The following is a 27,728-nucleotide window of genomic DNA, read 5'->3' on the forward strand; positions in this document are numbered from 1 at the left end:
CATAATTTATATATCTTACTGAGCCTATTTGCTAAGTTTTTTTTTCTAGGAATATATCCTTTTCATCAAAATTTTCAAATTTATTGGCATAAAGTTACTCAAATTTTTCTTAATATTTTAAAATCAATGCATGACTTTTTTTTTAATTCTTCATATTGTTTATTTATGCCATCCCTCTTTTTTCCATGATCAAACTTACCTAAGTTGTCAATCTTATTACTCTTTTTCAATCCCAACTTTCGGTTTTCCTTATTTTTTCATGGTATGATTGTTTTCTTAATTTTTTCTGTTACTTTATTATTTCCTTCCTTTTTCTTTCTTTCAGTTCGGAGCTTAGCTCATTAATTTTCAGGTTTTTTTAATAATATAAGCAAGGAAGGTAAGGCTTGCATTTTTTCCTAAATGCTGCCTTAGTGGAATGTCACGAGTTTCTATACGTAGTTTGTTTTCATTAAGTTCTGAACTATGTCCTAATCTCCATTATGATTTCCTCTTTGATCCCTGAGTTATTTATGTCTCTTAGTTGTAGGTTTTTAATAGTCACCTTTTTAAATTTTATCCTGAATGTGCACACAAGAGTTTCTGAATCAAAGATAGATTTCTTATTATTTCATGGTAAATAAGTGCCTCCACTCCCTTTACCCCAGCCTTAGCCCTGCGGCTGCGCTATGAAAGTCATATGTTGTTTTCCTACACAAGTGAGTGGTGTCAAGCAAAAAATAAACCCAGACTTAGGTAGAGAAAGGCATTATTTGCAAAGACTATTGCAATAGGAGAGAGGAACCATTGCAATAGGGGCAGGAGACTGCTTGGACTGTAAGATCTGCAAACACTCAAAGATCAGGTGGAAAGGGGTTTTTTTTCTTTTTTTATAGGAAGGAGTAAACAAGGCTAGAAAAATCTAGATGTGAGAGAGTGAGATGGGCAGGTGACATAATGGGATAGTTGATCGGGGAATGTCTTTCCTTTGTGGTATGTTTTCAGGAGGTGTTGAGGAGGGACTAGTCTACATTCCAGTGCTGGCTCAGGCTGAGGGGGGATTAAAGTTCAGGGGCCTGTTGGGGGGAAGCCTGAAGTTTGACCAAGTCAAGTCAGAGGGCATTTCATCCAGATTGGTCTGTGGGGACAAACAGTTCAACTACTTATTTATGAGACAAAGAATGGGAATTTGGAGGATCTGGGTCTGGCTTTGTCATAGGTAAACAAAGAGGTTATCCACAGATCTGATCTTAGTTATATGGGTTATATGGAAAGGTGGTTCTTTGCAGTAAGCCATTTCCTGGAACACAATAGCATGGAGTGATTTCTTAACTATTACTGTTTTCCAGGAGCATAGGGTTTAAGTAAATTGTCAGTGGCAAGGCACCCCATAGACAAGGGACAGGGAGATGGTTTGGGGACTGTTCTACATGTCACCTACCACCTCTTCACATCCAGCATGTCCTGAATGGAAGTATCCTTTCTGGCATTTGTGTGGGGGAGAATTACAAGTGTATAGGATGTCTATTCCAATAGTACATTCACGGTAGAAGCCATGACCACACTACATCAGATTAGTCTCAGACGTCCTCGCCATCAAGTTACATTTATCTCCCTCCGTCACTGATTGCTTTGCCCACACCAAGTTGAATTCAGGTGCTCCTTCTCCCCAGTGGACCATGTATGATAGTAACTTGGGCACCTACATGGAACAAAGCCATGAAGGTTTGTGTCCTCCTTTCCCTGGAGTATCCAGAAAATTCCAATGGGGGCATAGGGTCTGTGGCCTTTTGGGAAGAGAAAGACCTTGGCCCCACCTCTAAGGATTTTTCTCCTTAAAATAACTTAGATCTGGGTAAAAAGAAAGGGAGGAATCAGGGGATGAAAGATATAGACCTCCATTGTTTTCCATTCTTCCAAGGCTGTGTACTAGGCAGCAAGATCATCATTGCCCATACGTCTATTTCAGCTTTGAGGACCTTCTAATCCAATGGCTATGTACACAAAGTGATGGCTAAGAGAAGCTGTTGTAGATAATCTTTATGAATTATGTTATATGATCTTTATGAATTATGTTATATACGATCTTTATGAATATTTCAGATTGTGTATTGTTCTTTTTCTGTAATACCCTCAACTGGAAAAAAAGGCAATTTCAAATGTAAGAAATTTCTTTCAGGTAAGGGTAATATTTTAACAGTAGTCAGTCTACCAGGTTAAGGCTGTAACTTTTCTTACTTCTGTCTCGGGGCTAGTTGTATTGAATAGGGTTTGGTACTTTGAAGATTACTTCCTTTTGTGAGTTCCTTATCTTCTACTTCATGCCAGTGTTTAAAAATAAAATGCAACTTAAGTGATGTCAGAGAGAATAACCCCAACATTTTAAATATCTACTAGTGTGGATAACATTTAAGGTAATTTTAAAAGCTAATGATTCTCTAAATTATATTATTGGAGTTAAAATGTGCCTCTAAGCAATATTTTTCAAGAACTGTGGAAGAGCTTGATTATGAGGGGAATAACAGGCAGAATCTGACTACTGACTCTTGCACTTTCTTAAACCTTGGATAGTAAAAGACTGCAGGAAAAGTAGCTCAGGATATTCTGAAAAATATAGCCTCAGGAGACAGAACCAGTTACAATGTGAAACACATTTCAACTCCAGCCTTCTAGCAGAGATAACAAGTGGATTCAAGGGGATCTAAGAGCTGTGTGCGTAATCATACTTGAAAATGCTGACACAAATGTTAGCAATAACAAACTAGGGTGGAATGGAGAAAACGATATTGAAGTAACTGATATAGTGGAAGTATGTTCTGGTCAGATTAGAATGCAGCAAAAAAGGCGGAGGTTACAGTGAAAAACTGAAAGCCATCCCTCTAAGAACAGGAACAAGACAAGGATGCCCAATTTGACCACTCTTATTCAACACAGTATGAGAAGTCCTAGCCAGAGCAATTAGGCAAAAAAAAGAAATAAAAGGAATCCAACTTGGAAAGGAAGAGGTAAAACTGTCACTATTTGCGGATTACATTTTATATGTAGAAAACCCTAAATAATCTACCAAAAAACTATTAGAAATAATTAATGAATAAAGTCAAGTTGTAGGCTACAAAATCAACGTACAAAAATCAGTTGTGTTTCTATACACCAACAACGAACTAGCAGAAAAAGAACTCAAGAATACAATCCCTTCTTACAACCTCAACAAAAAGAATAAAATACCTAGGAATATATTTAACCAAGGAGGAAAAAGGCCTGTACACTGACAACTATAAAATATTGTTAAAAGAAATTGAAGAAGGGGCCGGCTCGGTGGCGCAAGTGGTTAAGTGCGTGCGCTCCACTGTGGGGCAGCCCAGGGTTCACCAGTTCGGATCCTAGGCACGCACCGATGCACTGCTTGGCAAGCCATGCTGTGACGGCATCCCATATAAAGTGGAGGAAGATGGGCACGGATGTTAGCCCAGGGCCAGTCTTCCTCAGCAAAAAAAGAGGAGGATTGGCAGATGTTAGCACAGGGCTGATCTCCTTACAAAAAAAGAAAAAAAGAAATTGAAGAAGACACAAAGAAATGGAAAGATATTCCGTGCTCATGGATTGGAAGAAGTAACATAGTTAAAATGTCCATATTACCTAAAGCAATCTACAGATTCAAAGCAATCACTACCAGAATATCAACAACATTTTTCATGGAAAAAGAACAAAGAATCCTAAAATTTATATGGAACAACAAAAGACCCTGAATAGCCAAACCAATCCTGAGAAAAAAGAACAAAGCTGGAGGTATCACACTCCCTGATTTCAAAACATACTACAAAGCTATAGTAATCGAAAATCAGCATGGTGCTGGCACAAAAACAGACACACAGATCAATGGAACGCAATTGAGAGCCAGGAAATAAACCCACACATTTATGGACAGCTAATTTTCAACAAAGAAGCCAAGAACATACAATGGAGAAAGGAAAGTCTCTTCAATAAACAGTGTTGGCAAAACTGCATGGCCGCATGCAAAAGAATGAAAGTAGACCATTATCTTACACCATACACAAAAATTAACCAAAATGGATTAAAGACTTGAATGTATGACCTGAAACCATAAAATCTCTAGAAGAAAACATAGGCAGTATGCTCTTTGACATCAGTCTTAGCAGTATGTTTTTGAATATGTCTCCTCAGGCAAGGGAAACGAAAGAAAAAATAACCAAATGAGACTGTATCAAACTAAAAGCTTCTGCACAGCAAAGAAAACCATCAAAAAACCAAAAAGACAACCTAACAATTGGGAGAAGATATTTGCACATCATGTATCTGATAAGGGGTTAATTTCCAAAATACGTAAAGAACTCATACAACTCAACAACAAAAAAACAAACACCCTGATGAAAAAATGGGCAGAAGATATGAAAAGACATTTTTCCAAAGAAGATATATAGATGGCCAACAGGCACATGAAAAGATACTCAACATCACTAATTATTAGGGAAACGCAAATCAAAACCACAATGAGATGTCACCTCATACCCGTCAGAACAGCTATTATTAAAAGGACAGGAAATAACAAGTGTTGGAGAGGGGGTAGAGAAAAGGGAGCCCTCGTACACTGCTGGTAGGAATGTAAACTGGTGCAGCCACTATGGAAAACAGTGTGGAGATTCCTCAAAAAATTAGAAATAGAACTACCATAGGATCCAGCTTCTCTACTTCTGGATATTTATACAAAGAACATGAAAACACTAATTCAAAAAAATATATGCACACCTGTGTTCCCTGCATCATTATTCACAATAGCCAAGACAGAAACAACTAAGTACCCATCGATGGATGAATGGATAAAGACATGGTGTATATATATACAATGGAATACTATTAAGCCATTAAAAAAAAGATGAAATCTTGCCATCTGCGACAACATGGATGGACCTTGAGGGTATTATGCTAAGCAAAATAAGTCAGACAGAGAAAGACAAATATGTATGATTTCACTCATATGTGGAAGATAAACAAACATATAGATACAGAGAACAGGTTGGTGGTTACTGGGGGCAAGGGGAGATGTGGGGAGGGCAGAAGGGGCACATATGTACGGTGACAGAGGGAAACTAGACTTTTGGTGGTGAACATGATATAGTCTATACAGAAGTAGAAATATCATGATGTACACCTGAAATTTATATAATGTTACAAATCAATGTTACTTCAATAAAAAAATAACTACTAATAAAAAAAGGTTGAAAGTTAACAAGATCACAAGACAGAATCTTCAGATAAATAAAAAGAATGGAAGGAACTGATGACTCAGGAAACATATTTCACCGTGCAAAGTAAGGAGAATAATGAAAAAAAGCAGGTGAAAAGACATGGTTGAAAATAGTTCCTGACGGAGCCAGCCCTGATGGCCTAGCGGTTAAAGTTCGGCATGCTCTGCTTTGGCGGCCTGTGTTCTGTTCCCAGGCATGGAACCACACCACTCGTCTGTCAGTAGCCATGCTGCGGCAGCGGCTCACAAAGAACTACAAGGACTTACCACTAGACTATACAACTATATACTGGGGCTTTGGAGAGGAAAAAAAAAAGAAAGAGGAAGATTGCCAACAGATGTTAGCTCAGGGCGAATCTTTCCCAGCAAAAAAAAAAAAATAGTTCAGGATAAAGAAAAATTCTCTCACAATGGGAATTCCACAGACAGAGAAGATTTCTTAGTAAAAACAAAGGTGAAGATGAACTAGAATGTGTAAGAGGTTCTGCAAAGAGGAAAACGTTTCCATAAAAGTGACCTAATCTCTCCGACAGCCACACTAACCCTCTGTTTCTTAAAAGCAACAGTTTCAGAAACTTTGCTGCTCAAGCTCCAAATTTATACAATGTCACCTCTAAAGAGGCGGGAGGCATGTTTTGATTTGTAAAAAGACTGCAGAAATGTGACAAAAATAAAGATAGAAATTATGTCACAACAGAATTTTACAGTACATCTGTTTAATTACATGACCATTAATACAACATTTGCCTTAATAATTTCATTCAGATAATAAAAAATGATGGTATAATGACCAGTTTAAAGCTGGTTCAATCACAATTTTACAAGCTTATTTATCAAGAGTGAAAATAGAAGATTATTAAAAATAGTTAAAAAGATAACATGTGTCATAGTGCTTAATGTTTCTGTAACTGTTGGTAAGGCTTACATCTAAATCTGATGCAGAATTCTTAATGGCATTGAAACAGTTCTTTTCTCAGCCACATGGTATACACTGGTACTACGAGTCTGGAAGAGACTGGCTATGGGTACCACTTCTTGTCTTCAGCTGTGACTGCGCAATATCAGCAAGTGCACTTTGTATCTTTTCCAGAAGCATGTCCCCTCGATAAACGACATCCTCCAGGCATGTAGCAGCTTCGTGGTTTTCTTCTTCTAGCTTATACAAGCTAGCAGCCTTTATAAGACACAAATTTAAAAATCTTTTGAGAAATGAAAAACTTGAAGATTAGTTAAGAGTTGAGAAGGAAAGAAACTGCAGAAGTATTTATTTTCAAATCTGGATGACTATGCCACCATTGTGGTAGACTTTTCAGTGGCAGAAATTCTAAAACCAGATAACTTTTAAGAGTTTTCCCTGTATGAATTATTTAAAAGAATGAATTTTGAATTAGAGATCTCTGGATGTCTATATGTGATTTCCTCCCACACTGCTTTTGGATACTACTAATTTACTCCACATCCAGAATATCACCCTCCCTCATTCTTTGCTAGGAAAATAGCTAAACTGAGGAAAATAGGAAGTTCCCTTATAACTCAAAATCGGACAACTATGTATATTCAGTGCGGTCTTTAACAGACTACACTATTTCACAATTAATAAAACTCCCATTTTAAAATTTAATTTTAAGGTAACTTTAAATATTATAACAAAAGGTATTAAATCTATCTCTTTTAATTCAAAATTCTCTACTAGTGAAATTCTCAAAGGAAAAGAGAATTTTACCTGTAAAGCAGCTGTAGATTCTTCACTGGGTAAGGAATCTATCAAAACATCAATGTCTTTCGCTGTTCGTGCAATCAGCGCTGCAAAAAGCTGGGCATATTCTAGAGAAAGATATTCCTAATTTAGGATTTTAGAGAATCTCAAGTTTTCAGATACAGAAATTAAATTTTAAGTTAATGAAACCTGAAAACTTCCTATAACTTTTTCTGTCCTAGGCTTCTAACGATTAAATTGTAATTTTAACACACCAATAATTTTAACAAACCAATAATTTTAAAACATATGTTTGAGAATTAGCCTTAATATTAATTCAAATTGGGAATTAAGCATAATATATAACATTTCATTCATTATTAGGACAATATGGCAGTCACTTGAATAAATCAATTTGTAAATGGGATACCTTCCTTATCAAGGTCACTCAAGTAAAATTCAGCTACACTGATACAAATTCTCCCCTAAAGGAGTAACAATCTGTTACTTGACATGAACAGAATTACAAGATGTTATGGAAATTGACTGTAACAAATTCATTTCTTTTATGATAAACAAAACTTGTAGTAATATTCTCAAACAGTAACATTTTTAGAAAGCCATAAATAAGCTAAATTTCTCAATAAATCTAATTTTCAAGGATTATAAGTAACACAACACTCAAACTAAGAGAAGCCAAGGAAATCTATTTACCTTCTGTAGGATTAGCTGGCTGATCTTTGTTAATCGCTGTCTGAATGTTACTAAACGAGGCAGGAGGACCACACTGCTGTAACACGCCAATGGCATTACAGAACTGATCTGCGAGCTTGAGGCCAAAGAAAACCAACCAAAGTGAGAAAGGATTTAGCAACTTGAAGGATTTTATTGGTAATGGCAGCAGCAATAAGTTCCTAGAATAATGATCTCTGAGGAAGGGAATAAAACAGAAAGAAGTCATTTTGGATAAAAAAAGCCCGTTATTAATAAGAAGGATTAAATGTTTTCATCATGCCAAGAAACTAGGTTTGGTATAAATCTAGTTGAAACAGTTAAAAAGAAAGACAAAATGATCTTCCTTTTCTTCCCAAGGTAATAGAACAATAAGAGAAACATATGCAACACTTGTTGCAAACACAGGTACGGACTTTTTTGGAGTAGTGGTGGAAAAGAGCAAATTTGACTGGCAAATATCTAAGTATGGACCCAGGGTAAATAAAAAAATGTGTGACTCTTGTACAAAGTATACAATCCTTTTTCTGAGACCGGAGTAGTCTCAAGCATAAAGAAATAGTCGGGGTCTGGCCCAGTGGCATAATGGTTAAGTTTGTGCGCTCTGCTTCGGCGGCCAGGGGTTCACAGGTTCAGATCCCGGGCGCAGGCCTATACACCACCTGTCAAGCCATGCTGTGGCGGCGTCCCATATAAAGTAGAGGAAGATGTGCACGGCTGTTAGTCCAGGGCCAATCTTCCTCAGCAAAAAAAGAGGAGGATTGGCAACAGATGTTAGCTCAGGGCTAATATTCCTCAAACAAGAAAAAGAAATAGTGGGAAAAAGACTGCACCTTAAGTATTCCAAAATGTTTTTGTCCATGACTCAAGTTGTAAACTCCCGGTGCTCTAAAAGTATTCCTTAAGCAGTTTTGAGATTGAGAATATCAATTCCTTACTATCTCCAAACTTAACACTCCTATCCTCCCCACCAACTTCTCTCAATAGTCCTGACCTCTCAAATTTCAATATCTTATTTCCAATCAGTGAATAAGCATTTCCACGAAGTCTCTCTGCCATTATTTGAACGACAGAACTCAGTCAACTGTTTCCTTTGTTTAATATCTAATTTGTATTGAGACTCTCCTAGTCAACCAGTTTAACTTCAGACTCTTGGTTTCCTTTCATCTTCAAATCCTGCTAATACTACACATCTTTCCCTCTTCCTTCTATCGTCACTGCTGCTGTTTTAGTTCAACCAATTATCTCCCATAGGAATTGTTACAATAGCCTGCTTCTTGTTTTCCAGTTCACTGTTATTTTACCCTGCTCAAAAATTTTGAGCTCACTCCAGCATGGTCTTCAAGATAAATCTACTACTCTTCAAGCTGTTTCAATAATCTAAGTCAACTCCACTTATTCATTTTCTACCACTCCTTCATATATACCTGACTAGTGATGAATTCATTTCCGACTACACCGCTTTGCTCACCTTTCCTTACTGGTAACAGAGCAGTAGTAAGTGCTCAGAGGATGTGGATTCTAATTCTGGTTCTAGTAACCTGAGTAGATGTTTTTCATTTTTAAATTGGGAACATTCTCATATTACAGTATTGTTGTGAGGAATAGAGAACACACACACACACACACAAATTCAACACCGTGGCTATCTGCTCTGTCCTTCAAAAGCTCTCAAGACCCATGTATTCAACAAATATTTATGGAAAATCAACTCCATGACAAGCATTGTACATAAACATTATAGCAATACTGTGAACAAGAACTCCTCATGGAGTTCTCAGATGGTAAAACAAATGTTATTTTAATAATTTTACAAATAATTAATTCAGGTAAATGCTAAGAATCCCTCTATTTTAGTTTATATCACTCTATATTCCAATTTACTTCAGCACTGACAGCTGAAAACACTTGATTCATTATAACTCCCAAACCACATACTGCTTTCGTATTATTTAAATGTCTCCAGTATATGACATCTTTCTAATCAGACTATAAACTCCTTAAGGAGCATCTCTGTGTAAACGTGGTAGTGCTTATATACACAGCAGGCACTCATGCTAGTTAACCTAGAGGCTTCTCTCCAAAATCCAATTATCAGCACGCCCACCCTGGAGTTAAGGCCATATTCACTTTGTCCTTACTATCCTTCTGGCTACAAGACATGCATGAATATTTCCCCTAAAATAACATTTCTATCCAGCAGCATCATTACAATTTGATTTTGTAAAACCTCAAAGGAGTATCTTCCTGAGCGAGCTTGGCGGGCAGCCCAGGTAAGTCACCGCAAGGTTGAATTTATCTTGGTGAATTCATCAACATTTAGAAGGGATGGCCCTCTCTTAAAAGAGTTTATTTTATACACACACACAGAGTAGATCAGTTTCTCAGAAGCAGATTCACGCTCTTCAAGTGTACTAAGATTGATGTAATAACCAGAATCCCAACTTGCTAGCTTCCAATGAGAAAAAACTGGCAAGGAACCAAATACTGAGATTTTCCAGTCAACATATTCTCTCTCTATAGGCATCTTACCTGGGACATCAAATAACAGAATGACCATGAGAAATATAATTACCAATGGAAAACTATTTAACTTAATGGTAATAAATATATGAACCCTTGGTTTGCATATACTTTCCACTTAGGCATAACAGGAAAAATAACCAGAAGGATCAAAGCAAAGGGAGCTACTTACAAAACTTGACCTTTAATAGGTAGTAGTACTGGGGAGACATTAAAGAAGACTTAAATAAATGGAAAGGTATACGAGGATTAGAAGATTCACTAGCACAAAAATGTCAGTTTTCCCCAAAATGATTTATGCTGGGGAGAGGACAAGAGATGGAACAAGACCTTTGGTCTCTAGGTACCAACTAAGATGAAACAAAACTTCTCACCTAACCATCACTCCCGCGCCATCCTGAAAGTTTTGGCGAAGGAATACTCTCGGCTAACATCCAACGACAAAGAGCCAATCATCAAGAGCACAGGGTTCCCTCCAGGGGTGAAAACTGACAACGCGGAAAAGAGCTTCTGCTGCTTCTCCCCTCCCCCCAAAAGAGAAGAGACCCCATAAGCGCCACTGACAAGAAAAGAAGACTGTCCCTGGAGAACAGGACAGGACCGTGAGGCTCTGGTAGAGAGACCCGCCACTTCTCAGGCCAAAGAGGCTGCTCCCTCCCGCAGCCTTCCGCACCGCCGGGCAGCCGGCCTCAAACGTCCCCGATCGCCGCGGCGCCTCCCGCCGCCCCGAGCTCTTACTGCTCAAGCCCTGCCTCGGTCCGCTCCCCACTTCCGGGCTCTGTCTCTTGGGCCCCTTTTCCTCCCTCGCTTTACCTCGGGAAAGAGGAAGACAGAGACTAATCGAGTGAAATTGCTCACCGAGTTCACGGCGTCCTGGAGCTGTGTGAGCCGATCCGCCATGTTCCTCCCGCAAGCAAAAGAACGCGAAAGCAGCAGCTCGTACGCGATTGGGCAGCTCTAAGACGCGTCCTGGCCAATCACAGGGCTACGTTCTGGAGGGGGTGGAGTCAAGCAGAACTCCACGCCCGGCGAGGAGAGGGCGGGAAGTTCCCGAGGCTTACCTTGCGGAAAAGATGCGCTGGGTGCAGGTCCTTAACTTGGGGGTGTCCCGGGTCCACTCGGTTTTGGGGCTAACATACAGTTCTCGAGGTTTTTAGGAGTTAAACACTTTACGGAAATTGTTGGTCTCTGCAGTTTTTAAAAGTTAATTTTCCCTACCCTCCCATATATTCATTTTTAAAATCGCCCTGAATACTTATTTTACGTTGCTCTTGCTTTCCAGGCGGCCCACGAAACATATACGGTACAAAGCAAGCAACTCAAGATGAAATCCAGCCATTTGTGACAACATGGATGGACATTGAGGGTATAATGCAAAGTGAAATAAGTCAGAGGGAGAAGGTCAAATACCGTATGATTTCCTTCATTAAGTAGTAGATAATAACAACAATAAACAAACACATAGGGACAGAGATTGGATTGGTGGTTACCAGAGGGGAAGGGGGGAGGGAGGAGGGTGAAAGGGATAATTCGGTACATGTGTGTGGTGATGGGTTGTAATTAGTATTTTGGTGGTGAACATGATGTAATCTATGCAGAAATAGAAGTACAATGATGTACACCTGAAACTTTTACAATGTTATAAACCAATGTTACTGCAATAAACAAAAAATAAAAATAAATAAATAAATAAATAAAAGTCACTGTGCCATAAGAAAAAAAAAAAGAAGACTCGGGACTCACGATACCGACTTTAACTTCGACAATCCAAATTAAAACTCACCAATCAGGAAGGGCTGGGTTAGGGTGCCTCCTCTGTTGCTTTTGGGTCCCGAGGGACTTACCCAAGTGGAGACTGGGTATGTGCTTTAATTCTGAGTGTGGGTGTGTTGCGGAAGCTGACACACGTGAGACGGAAAGCGTCCGAAACAATTAAATACTAAACTGAGCTGTATTGGGTGTGTCGGAAGAGTAAGGAGAAAGAAGGTCTCCGCGGGCAAAAGTGAGAGGAGCATTTGGAGTTAGGTCAGGTGTGAGCGTAGGTAATAAGCATCTCGTCTGTACCACAGCGAGGAACTCAGTGTGAGGAACGGAGGAGGTACTAAAGGAAAGTTAGCCTGGGGATAGTCTGGAAAGAAATGAGCGTGGAATCTGCAAATAACTTATTCGTGGAACTCACATTCCCTCTTTCTCTGGCTGTTTATCGCTGATTACCCTCCTGGGGTTGAGGGAGGGTGGGGGACACTATCCATGCGGAACTCAGCTTGTTGGATTGACCCCAACCATAGCTGGGAAGCTCCACTTCTGTTTCACCACCCCTCCTGCCCCATCCCCAAACCATCTTCATGCCTCCTGGGACCTAATTAGGAACCTCTGGGTGAGGCACCTCCTCCATAATGGGATTAATGAGAGGTAACTCTAATGTGCTTTAACTGTGGAGTAATGGAGTAATCTATGACGTTCTCTTTCCACCACCAGTTGAGTGTACCTTATGGAATACCTGCCCTGTGAGAGGAGGTATGTTGGGTGCTAGGTTTGCAGAGATGAATTAGTCAGGGACTCGCAAGGAGAGTTATCCAAGAATGAGATGAGTTGGGCTTAGACTAGGGTGTTGATCCTGATCAGAGAGGAAGGAAAGGCTATTTGTGGAGGAAAAATTAACATGGGTTGGTGACTGGTTGGATAAAGGGGGATGAATGAGAGGGCCCACTAAAGGAGAATACTAAATTTTATAGCTTGATTGAAGAGATCTTGGGTGCCTAGGGTAGAGGAGCCATTTCAAGACAATTCATATTATGACATAGCTTTTGTCCTGTTGTTGTCTTCCTTACAGGTTTTCACCAGCTCCACAGAGACTTCAGGTTGATGTCCAGCCGTCTCTGCCTGGTTTTCAAGGTTCACTGTAATCTCCTCAGCGCAACAGATCCAGCCTCATCTCCCAATAATTTTCTGAGTGAAATAATCACTTCATATTTTTCAGCCATGACCCTGAACCCTTGGTTTTCCTGGGCTTCCTAAGCTTCTTTTGGCCAAGGACCCCTTTAAGAATCAGATGAAAGCCATGGACCCTTTCCCCAGGCCACGCTCTCAAAATTTTGCATACATTCTTAAGGGGTTTGTGAATCTCTTGAAGCTGTAGATTTCAGGAAATACCTTGTGTGCCAAATACAATCTTATGTGTCTAGCTTAGGATTTCTGATGAGCAATTTCTTTGCTACTATTTAATTCATACTCTATCTTTTTAAGTTTTACCTTTTTCTTGTAAATTTTATGAATTACTAGAGGCAACATGGCCTTCTCCTTTCTCCCTTTCATGATTTTGACACTTTTTCATATGCTTTTTCATTTGCTTCTCTTGCATCTCCAACTGGATTATATGGTTTTAAAGCAGGAACCCAGTATTATATATTTCTTATCTTTTAAACATGTAATTTTGGTAAGTTCTTTCTTTTAAATTTTATATTATTAAAAGTTTCAAACATATGCAAAAATAGAATAGTATAGTGAACCCTCCTGTACTCATCACCCAGCTTCAAATATCAACTCATATCCAATCTTGTAGTAAGTACCTTGATTAGATTTTAAACCTGCAGTGACTCCCTATTTTTTCAGAAAAAGTCTTTAACTTGACATCCTAGACCTAATACCTTTATTACCCACTCAGTCACAATTTATTAAACATTTAAAGTGTTCCAAGCACTGGACTGAAACACTATAAATAAGGATTTGCTGTTCTAGACTCCTTGCAGTTCTCTAAACACGCTCTGCTGTTTCACACTTCTACACACGCCATTAAGACACATAATTCCTCTTCCTTGCATGAATGCCCACATTTCCTTCCATACCTCCACTTTGTTTCCTTGTTGATCATCTACTCAGCCCTCAAACCTTATTTTAAACATTTCTTTCTTTATAAACCCTTCCCGAACCCTGAATGTAAATTAATTACTCCCAATCATTACCATAATTGTTTATTATACTTCTATTGCATTTAGCACACTGAGGTGTAATTACTCATACAGGACTCTAATTCACTCACCACCATGAGCTACTTGTGGGCAGAAAACATATTTTAATTGTTTCCATATCTCCAATACCTAGCACCATTTAGCCTGGCACATAGAAGCCACTGAATGCATATTTATGGATTGAATGAATGAATTTCCTAGCATAATGATTTCCATATAACAGTTACTAAGTAAACATTTATTGAATTTAATTTAATAAACACAGTCAAAATAATGTAAATTACTACCCACACGAAGAACATGAGAGTTAAAAAATACAGAGCGAAGGTGAGATTAGAGTGGGATAGGATAAACGGGCAAGTTTTTTTCTGCCTTTCCCCTGGATCCTTGCTCCCATCTCCATCCAAGGTGTCTTGGATTTTATCAAAAATCTAGGATAGGTTGCTTGCCTTTCTTCCTTTTCTAAACTTTAAGCAGACTTTAAGGCTCTAGTTATCTATATCTTGGATTGGGGAATATTTTCAGTTTTTGAGTTTCCTTTCAATTCATGGGAATAACAAACTCATCTGCAAAGCTGCTGAGCCCGTTTGCTTCTCAGGTCTCCACTGGAACTCTGACATGAGCAAGGAACCCCAGCCAGTCATCCTCCCAAGCTGTCACAGTATTTCACAGCAAAGGTAATGAGGCCCTCTTCTGATTGCTGACGCATTGGTCATCAGCTGTCCTCTGCAGGCAGAGGGAACTGCATTGCAAAGGTATTGGTGGGGAGAGAATAGGGTTAGTTTAGGGAACTGAAATTAATTCAGTGCAGCCAGCATAGAGGAATTTGAGTTTAGTTGCGGGAAGAACCTGGAGAGGTAGGCAGGAGCTACATCGTGAAAAGCATTATGTGTCATACATAGGAAGATGATTATCCTGAATGCTTTTATAAGAAAATCTTTAAAACTATATGTATCTTTTTAAAAATTATATTTTATTTAAAAACAATACACCTTCAATGTAGAATTTTTACAAAGTGCAGAAATGTGCAAAGAAAGTCATTCTTAATTCAATCACCTGGAGATAATTATTTTAAACATCTTGATATGTTTTTTCAACCTTTCTATGCATATTAACATGAATGCATATTAAAAAGAAAACAAAATAAGCCTAATACTATGTATATTTATTGCTTTGTAACTTGCCTTTTCATAAACACTTCATGATCAATCACTTGCCTTCTAAAATGTGATTTTCAAAGAGCTACACAGTATTCTATTATACGGATGTATTATAGGTTATTTAATTCTTTATCATTAGGCGTTTAGGTTATTTTAGGATTTTTGCTATTGTAAATAACACTTTGATGAACAGTTTTGTACACTAATTTTTATACGTATATCTAATTTTTATACATATATCTAATTTTTATACATATTGACATACTTAAATCTAAAAGTAGAATTATCATATCAAAGCTATGAATACTTTTAAGATTTTTGATACAGATTACTTTATAAAAAGTTATATGAAATTACACTCCCATTAGTCCTATCTTAGAATGTCTACTTCTCAGCTCTTTCATCCACACTGGATGTTCTTATTCTTTTAAAATATTTACATTTTAGTTTCTTAATTTGATTTTTTTGTTACTAGTGAGTTTGAACTTTTTTCATGTGTTTATTGGCCATTTGTATTTCCTTTTTTGTGTGTGTGAAATTCCTTATTCATGTCCTTTGCTAATTTTAATTTTTGGTCATCAACTTGACTTTTTGTATTGTTTATGGTGTTTTTTGACTTTCATAAAATTTAAATTTTTAAGTAGCCAAATCTACCAATCTTTTCCTTTAATCTGCCAATCTTTTCCTTTATGGTTTCATCCTTTGCTTTTTTCCTTAGCACGTCCCTCCTCTGAACGCTTCTAACCACTTCCGATTTGATGCTGCCAGATTCAAATCGATTTTTGCTCAAACTCTTAAAATTAAAAAAAAAAAGGAAGAAAGTTCCATTCTGAGACCAAGTTTTTTAAAAAACATATATTTCTTCTAAGTCTCTTATGGTCTTATTTATTACTTTGAATTTCATTTTGACGGTTCAAGATAGAGTTCTAATCCTCCCCCCCCATACAGTGCAGCTAATCAGTTATCAGAACACAATTTACTGAATAATCCATCCACTGATTCGAATGCTACCCTTGTCGTTATCGCTCCTATCCTGGTCCTGGGATTTCATCTACTGAGAGTTACAGGAATGGGGGCATGTGGGAGAGAGAATAAGCACCGAAGGAATGGACAGCGCTATCAAAGATGTGAAGATTTGCACCAGGCAGAGGGATAACACGAAAAGAGTTGTGCCTGATAACATTATAGTGATTGCTATAGATTTTTAGCTTGGTAGTGGATTAACCGAATATGTAATAGTCAAGATAGTTGCTCATTAAAATATCTAAATAAAAAATGTAAAGAGCAGGAAAAAGCAAGCAGGGCGATCTTCCCCGAATAACTTTGAGTCTGTAAATGTAATTCCACGATCATCTCACGAGCCATCGGTCACATGGACTACTGTCCCTTAAACAGCATCAGGTATGAGGTGTGAGAGAGGAAGTTCAGAGTAAGGTCTTGAGTCTTCGAGGATATTTCGCTGAGAAAAAACGAAACTTTATTTTTAAATGTGGTGCTCGTCACTAGCGCAGTAACCACTCAAGAAACAGCATTCCCCTCGCATTTTCATACGAACATCGGCCTTAGCAGCGAAGGCAGTTGCTATAGGGGGAAACAACCGATCGTTGTTGAGTTCTGAGCTACCGGATTCCTCTTTTTTTTCTTTTTGCAATGGACCGTTAAGCACGGGAACAGGAGCCTGGAGACGTTAGGCCGCAACAGAAAGAATTATTTTTTACCCTAACGGTGGTTTTCGTAAGCGGGCAAGATACAGAAGGGAGAAGTGCAGGTTACATCACAGAAAGGGCTGGCGTCTGCCCTGGGCCCGGCGCGGGGGTCCCGGGAGCGCCGCGAGCCAGCCACGCGCCCGGAGGCGGCGCGCGCCGCCTGGGAACGCCCCTCGGCCGCCCGGGCCCGGGCCCCGCCGCGGTGACGTAAAGGGGCGGGGCGGAGGCGCGGTCAAGGGCGGCGGGGGTTAATTGCCGGAAAAAGAACCCCTGGCTGGGGCGGTGGATCGCTCGCCGGCGCTGCGGGACTGGCGCGAGTGCAGCGGGTGCGCCTGGCGCGCGATGGCGCCGGGCACGAGCGCCCCGGGGTAGCGCGGGCGAGGCTGCACCGCTCCACGCGCGTCCCTCGCCGACTCTGGCGTTGGCCCGGCCCGGCCTGGGCGGCTATGGGGCTCCTTCGGCTGCTGGTCGTGGCTCTGCTGGCGTCGCAGCCGGAGGTCGTTGGGGGAGCTGAGACCGTCGGAAACTCCAGCGAGGGTAAGGTCGGGGGCGCCTCACTTCTGCAACCCAAAGTTGCTTTTGCATTTCTTGCAAGGTCAGAATCCACCCCGGGGTCTGTCCACCTAGCAGAGGAATGGAGCAGGGTCCTTTCCTGCAGAACGAAGCTCCCGTTGCTAAGGAGGCCTGACTGTCAACTCCTAATTCAGGCTGGGGAAATGGGAAGAGATAAGTAACTCTCTTCTTCAGACACATTATTATCTCCCTTAGGGAGCAGCCATGTTTGTAGGTTTAATTTAACACCCTAAAGCACACGTCTTTGCTCCCAAGTGGCATACCCGAGCTTCTGGACAGCGAGGCTTAGTACGGATTTAAGGCTTTATGATTGATGGCCCTCCAGGCTGCAGCGGGTTCTCACACTCCAAAATCTAGATGCTTTTCAAATTATTTATGCTCTGCAGAGTTTGAGAGGAAAAATGAACCCAGAATGGGACTTTAGATCGTAGATCATGTGCTTGGTGAATGGGTTTTAGCAGTAGTAGTTTGTGGTTTGTTAGTGTAAACTGTAAAAAGCACTAATTGTGCCAAGCTGGTAATCATGTGCTTTTCCGTGAGCACATTCTCAGTTTTGTTTTGAGCTTAACGGACTAGTTTCAGTTCTGAAACAATATTTTCTGAAAAATATGATTGTGTTCCTAAATGCGTATCTTTGAAAAGCTCTCTTGCAAACTGAATCTTAGAATCTTTGCACAGGACTTAAGGCCAAAGCTGAAAAGGGCAGTTATATTTTTTGCATAAAAAATAGCCTCCTTTATCATAGGGCACTAACATTTACTGTGTGCAGTATGTGCCATATGCTTTTCATGGCAGTGTAATCTACTCCTCACAACCCTATGAGATAATTATTGTCTTCATTTGGCAGAGGATGAAGCTGAGGCCCAAGACAAAGCTCATTACACAAGTGAACAGCTAATAGGGGCACAGGCATCATTTGAACCCAAGTGTGTCTCGCTGCAAATTTCATGGTCCTTCTACTCCAACCAAGCTACCCTCCAATAAGAATATTTTACTTAGTATAGTGCTTACTCTTCATTCTTCTGTGAATTTTCATTCCTCAAAATAGCTTGATGAGAGAGGTAGAAGAGATGGCTATCTCCATTTTAACAGGTGAAGTATTTTTTTAAATTGAGGTCATATTGGCTTATAACATTGTGTAAATTTCAGGTGTACATTATCAAATTTCAGTTTCTGTATAGACTGCATTGTATTCACCACCAATAGTCTGTTTTTTTATCCGTTACCATACACATGTGTCCCTTTACCCCTTTCGGCCTCCCTCTACCCTCTTCCCCTCTGGTAACAGCTAATCTGTTCTCCTTATCCATGTATTTATCTTCCACATATGAGTGAAATCATATGGTGTTTGTCTTTCTCTGTCTGGCTTATTTTGCTTAGCATCATACCCTCAAGGTCCATCCATGTTGTCGAAAATGGCACAATTTTATCTTTTTTTATGGCTGAGTAGTATTCCATTGTATATATGTCCCACATCTTCTTTATCCTTTCATCCACTCATGGCCACTTGGGTTGCTTCCACATCTTGGCTATTGTGAATAATGCTGTGATGAACATAGGGATGCGTAAATCTCTTTGAATTGTTGATTTCATGTTCTTTGGATAAATACCCCATAGTAGGATAGCTGGATCATATGGTATTTCTATTTTTAGTTTTTTGAGAAATCTCCATACTGTTTTCCCTAGTGGCTGTGGTATTGGAGAGATTGAATTTGCCAATCCAGACTAGCCCCTGAGTCAGGAAGGTTTTGATCCAGATGTTTTCATTTCTAGTTCTGTGCTTTAGTATTTAATAATATCTAGAAAGTTTTATGCAAAGATTGAGAAATCTGAGTGATAATTTGAGAAATTAATATTTTTCAGATACTATTTCTTGCCTGTTTTCTGTGGTGACAGCACTGATGTTTCCTCAACCATGTTATTCTTTTTGCCTTGCATTAGTGTTGTTGTTCTGTGCAGGAGAGGGACAATATGTGGGAACTTAACTGCTGAGTGGTAATAAAACCTGATTTTCTCCACATCTATCAGATAAAAATCAGTATGGAAATTAAGAAAGACTTAGTTCAAGATTTGCATGATCCTTGTGGAAAATGGCTGGATTTCTGTTTGAGGATTCTGATAATTATACGAACTGAAAAAATTGAGCAACCGCTGTAATTTAGGAGGATTTACCCATCTTTAGCAGAACGTGCTAACTTGCACAACTTGAATAGTGGCTTGAAAGCTAAATGAATCTTTGAAGGTGGCAGAAGTTCCTAGAAAGTCCGAGGACGGTGCTTTCTGTAACCAGCAGGGACAGGAGATGAATCCTACATTAAAACAGTTTTCCCTTCTCTTGGAGTGCCAGTTCTCTGCTACCCTAACATCTTTCATTATTGTTTCAGATCCATATCTAGTAACTCACATGGCGTTACACGGTAATTGGAGTTGAGAAGAATGTCATTTGAGCCTCCTAGTGTCTGTGCTATGCTTTGAGTAAGGTAGCAGGCCACTTGTGTAGTTAGTCGCAAGTGATCTCTTTCAAAAGTATGTGAAGGGTAGTATGTACATTTTTGTGTTTCCTTTCAGCTTTTAGGGCTAAGGAAAATTCATAAGAAGATGTAAATGAGAAATTGGGAGGGGCAGTTGAATGCCGACCAGCTCAAGTAGCTGAACCATTTTTGTTTTTAATATTCCATCTAAAGAAAGTTATTATGAAGACACTAAGCTTTCACAGATCTCTCCTAGAATTTGGTTATTGCATCAGAGCACAAACAATGGAGGTACATTTAGTAAAATAGTAAAAAGGAAGAGTTGGAAAATTTTAGAATTGCAAGTTTAGGATCTGATTGGGAAAGAAGAGGAAAATATTAGGATTGAGCAGTTCTTTTTAGAATGGAATTATTGGAAATAAAAAGTGACTCTGGATAGGAATGGAGGAAGGGTATGAAAAATAGAAAAGAATCCCCTGCTATGGGTCAGATGGCAAAAAATATTTTTGGCTGAAGAAACAGAGCCCTTGCTTTTTAGAGGAGAGCTCTGGTGTTAAGTGGGTGTCTCCATGTTAGTTGTTTGATCTGTAATATCATTTGATGTGCTGTTTCCCTCCCACTCCCAAAGTCATAAGATCTAATTATGCCTCATAAAATGTCTCTAATGAATCCTTTCCATATGGCTCAGAGGTGAAGTTAAGTTTCTGTTCTTCAGGATATATTTTGGATACATGTCTTCCTTTGCCATGTCTGTTTTTACAAGTAGAAGTTAAGTGCAGTTTCTGCTAGCCTGTACTGTTAAAAATACTTTCAGTATTTTTCCTTGTCATTCTATGCAAGTCTCTTTCTCAACTTGATGCTTATGATGGATGTGCTAGGCATTTAATACCTGTTAGTCCTCTTCTTCCCACTAGCTTATCTGTAGAACCCTATGAATGCCTGACTTGTTTCTTTTTTTCTTTTTGAATAAAGCGATGAGCCTCTAAAACACTGGAAAGCTAATGGAAGTTAATAATGATACTTTATTGTGTGGCATTGGACAGGTTAAAATCTTTTTTCCTACTTTTTGATACTTTTAGCAAGTGATGTTTGCAGCACAGTTATCTGCATTTCTGCATGAGGAAACTAAGGCCCAAAGGAAATAAAATACTTTCGTGAGGTCATAGAAGTTCAACCATTGTTCACCAAACATTTATGGTGTGCTAACTAGGTGACTTGTGCTGTACTCGGCACTGGAACGTCAAATATGACAAAGCCCTGCACAGCCAGGAGTCAGACCACAACTGGTTTGGTTAATATGCAACCTTCTATAAAAATTGTGAAATGGCTCTTGGACTGCCAAGGTAACATTGCTAAAGGATTTTCACACAGATGTCAGGTTAAAGATAACTGAAAATAGGAAGAAATATATTTATCCTTTCCTAATTCATCAAACATTGTGTTAGGAGTTCTCAAACCTGGCTGAACATTAGAATCACCTGGAGAAGTTGAAAAAAGGCATATTGGTGACAATTAGAAATTGAAATTTAAAAGAAAAAATAAATTTACAGTAGCAGCAAGAAACAAAATGTTTAGGGGTAATTATAATGGGATATGTAAAGACCTCTACAGAGAAAGCTGTACAGCGTTCTTGAGGTAAATTGAGAAATTAAACAGAGGGATATCTCAGATTCATAAATTAGAAAATTTTATGTTATAAAGATATCATTTCTCCCTAAATTAATGTATTCATTGCCATCCCAATCAAAATCCTAGCAGGCTTTTTTTGGTGGAAATTGACAAGCTGCGTTCTAAAATTTGTATGGAAATGAAAAAGGGCCAAAAATAGACAAGACAGTCTTGAAGAGGAAGAACAAATTTGGGGCAGAAATTAAGACAGTGTAATATTGGTGTTTGGATAGACAAATAGACCAGTGGAACACAATTGAGAGTCCAGAAACAAACCCACACATGTGGTCACCTGACTTATGTGAAAGATGATATTGCAGAATAGGAGGGAAATGGTGGTAATTTCAATAAAGTTTGCTATGTCAATTGGATATACATATGGAAAAATGAACCTTGACCCCCTGCCTCACGCCATACATAAAAATCAATTTCAGATTGATTTTAGAATAAATGTGAAAATTAAAACATAGTTCTAGAAGTTAGTGTGGGGAATGTATCTTCATGATCTTAGAATATGTTGGCAAAGATTTCTTTAAAATGACACAAAAAGAGCTAATTATGAAGGAAAACCTTGAGAAAATGGACAACATTGAAATTAAAACTTAAGTTAATCTAAAGGTAACGAGAGTGAAAAGACAAGCTACAAGAATGGGAGAGGATCTTTGCAACACATATCTGACAAAACGCTCATGTCAATGATGTGTAAAGAACTTCTAAAATTCAATAAGGACAGACAATCCCATTTTAAAAATGGGCAAAGGACTTGAACAGACCCTTTCACAAAGAGGATATCCAAATGGGCAATAAGGAAAACAAAATGTTCTTAACATCATTAATCATTAGGGAAATGCAAATTAAAATCACGGTGAACTCCCACTGTGTACGCAGCAGAGAAACTCATGATACTAGGTGTTGGTGAGACTGTCGAGCAACTGGAATACTTTCAAACAAGTTGATGGGGTAAATTGGCAAAACCATGTGAGATAACTGGCATGTGAGATAGCTAAAGCTGAATATAAGTATACCTAATTCTATTCTACTCAATAGAAATGTGTACATGTGGGCACCAAAAGCCATGTACAAAAAGTGTTTGGAGTTATTCATAATAACTCCAAACTAGAAATAATCCAAATATTCATTAGCAGAAGAAAGATAAATTGTGGTATATTCCTTTCATGAAGTGTATAACAATGAAAATGAATGAATTATGGTTACTATGGCAGCTGGAATGAATGTCACAAATAGAGTGTTGATTTTTAAAAAGCTAGACACAAAATAATTCATGCTATGTGATTCCATTTAATAGAATTTCAAAAACAGGCAAAGCCCATCTATGGTGTTATAAGTTAGGATCGTAGTTACCTCTGGGGAGGAGAAAAGAGGTAGTGATTAGAAGGGGCCACAAGAAGACCTCTACGATGCTAGAATGCTGTTTCTTGACCTGGCAGTGTAAACTTTGTGCCCTTCCCTGTATGTATGTTATTTTAGTAAATATTTGTTTTTTAACTGATACTTGGACCCTAACCCCAGGGATTTTGATTTAACTGGTGTGGAGAGGGGCCAGGACAGCAATATTTTTTAAAAAGCACCTCCAGATGACTGTTATGCATAGCCAGGTAGATAATCATTGTATTAGAATTTCTTTCTAATAAGGACACCTCATTAGCACTATAGAAAATTTGAAAAATAAGGAAATGTATGAAGAAAAGAAAAAATCATTTGAAATGTAACCTCAGAGGTACCTGCTTTTAATACCCCTACTTATTTTGTCAAGTGACCAGTTTTTAAAATAATGTATACAGTGTCTCTCTCTTTTATTATCTGGCTTCTGCCTGGTTCTTGCTATAGACATTTAATTGGGGAAAGACGGTGAGTGAGGCATCATCTTCCTGTAGCATTTGGGAAATCCAGGAGGTAATAGCTGAAAGTTGTAACTGTTTTCTGGAACTCCAGGTGTTGTTGAAGAAGAAGTCAGAAGCAGAGACTGTAGCTTAATGTTTTGGTCTTGATCATTATATACTCTCACATGGGCTGTTTGTTCCCGTTTCTGATTTGCTTAATGAGAATAAGACTTCTTAGGTAGTTTAACCATTTAAGATCAAAGGTGGTGTTACACTGTTACAGCAAAAACCTGCTCAAATAGGTTTATTGCCTGATATATATGCTTTCTAGAATACTCTTTCACAAAAATAGACCTATTTTATTTCCTATTTCTTATTCATGCTGGAATGATAACAGCCTGTGTGTTCATCAATAGGGGATTGGTTGAATAATTATCGTTATGTACACAGAATGGAATATTATATAGCTTTTAAAATGGTAAAGCTAGAATTGTCTGTGTTGATGTGGAAAGATATCCTAGATCTATTAAATGGTCCATACCAAACATACTTGTATCTTTCTTTTTCCATCTACATAGAAATACTCATGCTGATATCTGCCTAAATCCTGAAAGATATATACCAAACTCTTAATAGTGATTATTTCTGCGCAGTATACTTGCTGGAGGAATTAACTTTCTCTATGTTTCTATCCTTTCTTTAATAAGGAATATATATTATATGAAAAAATATTACCATTTTAAGGGAAAAACAAAACAAGTGACAAAAGGGTTGCGAGAGTGTTGTCATTTTGTCTGGGAGGGGTGTATCCCTATTTTATGAATTTCACATGAAGGGTTGAGATAGAGCCTGTGTTTTGAGTTCCATCAAGGATGGAGGTTTTTTCAAATTGTGCAATTTCTTCCTGATAAGAACACTTCACTATCACTAACGAAATTTGATAGATAGTGAAATATATAAAGAAGAAAAATCACTTAAAATATTTTCCCAGGGATACCTACTTTTAATACTCCTACTTATTTTAAGTTATCAGTTGTTCAATAATGTATTTTAATTTCTGTGGTCCCATCTTTCTTTACTGTCTTTTAAAGCCCTGAAAGTTTTGGTTCTCCAAGTATTTCTGAGTTGTAATTTATCTTTACCTCTATGTGATAGGTTAAGGGAAGGTTAAGAAAAGTTTACCACCAAGTCTTCACTAGTTGATAGCTTGCTTCAATCTCTTCCAGGGCTTTTAAAGTTTCTGGATAGTGTTTTGATTCAAGGCTCATGTCATGGGAAATAGACATAAGGATTATCAAAACAGTTTCTAAGATATATTTAGGGACAAATTTAAGTGATAATTACAGAGTCTTGGATAAGCTTTATGAATTTGCTTGAACCAGTGTTGGTCACAGTACCAACAGGCAGAGCAACTAGTCCATAAGTACTTAATAAATATTTGTCAAATAGAGAAAATGAGTGAGAGGGCTGAAGAAAACAGAAAAATTGAAAATGTAGCTAGAAAAGGTAGGATGGTAAATAAGCTGAGTGCTTTGGACAATTAAGGGATGGAAATCCAATTAATTCCTAGGAAAACTAACTGATACCGCTTTTAGTTTGACAGACTAGAATTTGTGGATATTTTTAAGACTTGGAAGATAAAGGAGAGATGGGACCAAAATTAAAGTGCAATAGACAAAATATTTTTATGTCATTTACTGAGATTCACTTAATTTTACGTATAATTTGGTTTTCTAATAAAATAATCATGATGATGGGAAGGTCTGGGAAATATAAAAATGTTTTTCTTGTTTCCCTTTAAAAACAGAAACAAAAAACTCCACACATTTTCTGACTTCCCTACCCAGATCCTATTAGCCACTCCCTAGGATTTTAGCTCTCTTCTGACTGGAGTTTTGTTTCACATAAAAGGTAAAATGTTTTTCCGGTTATATAAATAGGAAGAAACATACCATCTTCATTTGTCATTGTTACAACTATTAAAATGTTCTCTGAATTTTTAGAAATTAAATCATAACCACAAATAACCTTTTTTTCTATCAATTAAAAAACATTAAGTTATGAAGGTAAAATAATAGCATAACAGCGTTCGGAGAAAATTTATAGAGAGTAACCCTTATTCTAGTCCTAATGCTATTTGTATGTTCTGTTTGGCTTTCTTGGTTAGCCATTCTTGATAGTTTTTTTGTAATCGTCCAGATGGAGTACTTGTGTTAGAAAAAAAAAAGTCTTGAAAATTAGCCTTCTTGGGAAAATTAGCCTTATGTAACCTACATAAGAATGAGTTATGAAGTTATTTAGTGTCTCGAGTGTTTTCTTTTACCACCCACTGACTCTAATTTCCTTCTAAAATAAAACATGATAGTTCTACTAAGGTTCTCTGGTGAATTATAATCTTTACTTCGTCAGCTCCTTTTCATCTATATTACATTTCAATCTTTTTTTTTTTTCTGTTTTAAGGTTTGAACCCCCAAGACTACTTCTGTAATGCCTGGGAGCTCTTAGGCTATTTATGCAGAGATATACTGACTATAGTGTAGGGGGTGAGATGGGAATCCAGGACCACACAGAGCTAAAAGCAGCCTTTTTAGTGGATTATTGGAGAATTAGGTTGGAATAAGAAAGAACGGGTGTGCAGCTGGGAGAAGGACACACAGAGAACCATGGACAGAGTGAGTGAGCTAAACACAGCCAAACAATGGAGGCAAGTAGACAGATGGGAAAGGCCTAGATGAAGTGTTGGAAAACTCTTGTTATAATCTTTTATTTATTTATTTTTTATATTTTGGGAGGGGAAGATTCACCCTAAGCTAACATCTGTTGCCAGTCTTCCTCTTCTTTTCTTCCTTTTTCTCCCATAAAGCCCCAGTACCTAGTTGTGTATGGTTGTGAGTTCTGGTTCTTCTATGTGAGCTGCCGCCACAGCATGGCTACTGACAGACAAGTGGTGTGGTTTGGCACCTGGGATCTGAACCAGGGCCGCCAAAACAGAGCACGCCGAACTTTAAGCTCTAGGCCATCAGGGCTGGCTCTATAACCTATCTTTTATGTGGACTCTGAACTTGATCCTTAAACAGCTCTTTTTTCCAAAATGCCTGTGGTTCACGACTGTATGTGAAGTACCTGTTATGGGCACTCAACAGACGTTTTTACCAATGTTGATGGCTTCTTCCTTTGCAAGCTGGCTAATACAGGCCCATTTGACAGATGAAGAAATGGAGGTTTAAGAGAATTAAGTAACTTGCTTAAGATCACACAGCTAGTAAATGGCGGGGTAAAATTGAAGCCACCTGTGTCTCTCCAGGCTGAGCTGACTTCAGAATTCACTAGATCATACTGGTCTTTAATACCAGTGCATTCATGATTGCTAGTAGCTCCCCAGGGTTCTTCATCCTTAAATTCAGGGACTCTGTTCCTTTTGGAATTGTTATTGCTGCTCCCAGTTGGGGAATTTTTCTGGGTTCTGAGAGCCAGGCACCTTGAGAGTCCTTAGCACGTTAAGCATTGTTCGCATCTTTTGAAATACTTTTCTTCCATTTTGGTTCTCAGTTCCACCACTTACTAGCTGAGGCACCCTGAGTGGGCTGTTTCACCTCTTTAAGCTTAATTGTCCTCATCAGTGAAACGGGGGCAGTAATAATAATATTTATCTCAACGAGTTTTTCTGAGGATTAAATTAGAGGTGTGTGTATGTTTATGTATGTGATTTGTACAAATTGCTCTTAGAGGTACAAATGTTACAATGAAATGTGTCTCTCATTGTAGGTCTTATTGAATTTTCTATGGGGACATTTAGATACTTCGAGCTCAACAGGTCCTTTCCAAAGGAAGCTATTTTGCGTCATATTTCCAGCAATGTGACTTTTCTTATTTTCCAAACACACTCACAGTATCAGAATACAACAGTTTCTTTTTCTAAGGTAAGTACAAAGAATTATATCCGTAAAAACTGTTTTCATATTTGGGGGTCTTGTATTTAGTACAAGTATTAGAATTTGATGTCTCTTGATGTTTGACTTCATGTCTTAAAGAAAAATCAAGATTGGGTCCTGTCAAGTTAGTGATGGAGAGTGGCTAAGTGGTGATTATCTCAGGCCTTTCTTGAGTGTGGTGACCTCTGACTGAAAGAGGGGGTGACAGAGGGCTGA

The 27,728-nt window shown here is 38.4% G+C and overlaps 2 protein-coding genes across 5 annotated transcripts in view; one reads left to right on the forward strand and one right to left on the reverse strand.

The window, feature by feature from the left end:
* Positions 1-5,941: 5,941 nt before the first annotated feature.
* Positions 5,942-11,118, reverse strand: MED21 (mediator complex subunit 21). 2 transcript variants are annotated; one of them, XM_004435471.3, is made up of 4 exons: positions 11,052-11,118; positions 7,653-7,767; positions 6,966-7,066; positions 5,942-6,416 (listed from the first exon to the last, which is right to left on the reverse strand). In XM_004435471.3, the coding sequence occupies exons 1-4, from the start codon at positions 11,091-11,093 to the stop codon at positions 6,240-6,242; spliced, it is 435 nt and encodes a 144-aa protein (XP_004435528.1). In that variant the 5' UTR covers positions 11,094-11,118; the 3' UTR covers positions 5,942-6,239. The 2 variants fall into 2 exon arrangements, with proteins under 2 accessions (XP_004435528.1, XP_004435529.1); XM_004435472.3 differs by lacking the exon at positions 5,942-6,416 and having other exon boundaries at positions 6,971-7,082.
* Positions 11,119-17,327: 6,209 nt separating this feature from the next.
* Positions 17,328-27,728, forward strand: part of TM7SF3 (transmembrane 7 superfamily member 3) — a 39,875-nt gene continuing 29,474 nt past the window's right edge. For 2 of the 3 annotated variants that reach the window (XM_087442651.1, XM_014791385.2), the window contains exons 1-2: positions 17,380-17,564; positions 27,346-27,500. In XM_087442651.1, the coding sequence (XP_087298777.1) occupies positions 17,474-17,564; positions 27,346-27,500 (246 nt within the window). In that variant the 5' untranslated portion in view covers positions 17,380-17,473. Of the gene's footprint in view, positions 17,565-27,345; positions 27,501-27,728 lie in introns of all 3 variants that reach the window. The other variant, XM_004435470.3, reaches the window with a different exon arrangement.

This window comes from Ceratotherium simum, chromosome 17, assembly GCF_057802395.1.
Source record: "Ceratotherium simum simum isolate JZ-2026a chromosome 17, ASM5780239v1, whole genome shotgun sequence".
Lineage (NCBI taxonomy): Eukaryota > Metazoa > Chordata > Mammalia > Perissodactyla > Rhinocerotidae > Ceratotherium > Ceratotherium simum.

Excerpts from the sequence above, each read along its gene's own strand:
- MED21 (XM_004435471.3), bottom strand. The coding sequence starts at position 11,093 with ATGGCGGATCGGCTCACACAGCTCCAGGACGCCGTGAACTCG. Across the intron at positions 7,067-7,652 it reads GCCAGCTAATCCTACAGAAG|AATATGCCCAGCTTTTTGCA; the intron begins GTAAATAGATTT and ends ATCTTTCTCTAG. Across the intron at positions 6,417-6,965 it reads AATCTACAGCTGCTTTACAG|GCTGCTAGCTTGTATAAGCT; the intron begins GTAAAATTCTCT and ends TGTCTTATAAAG.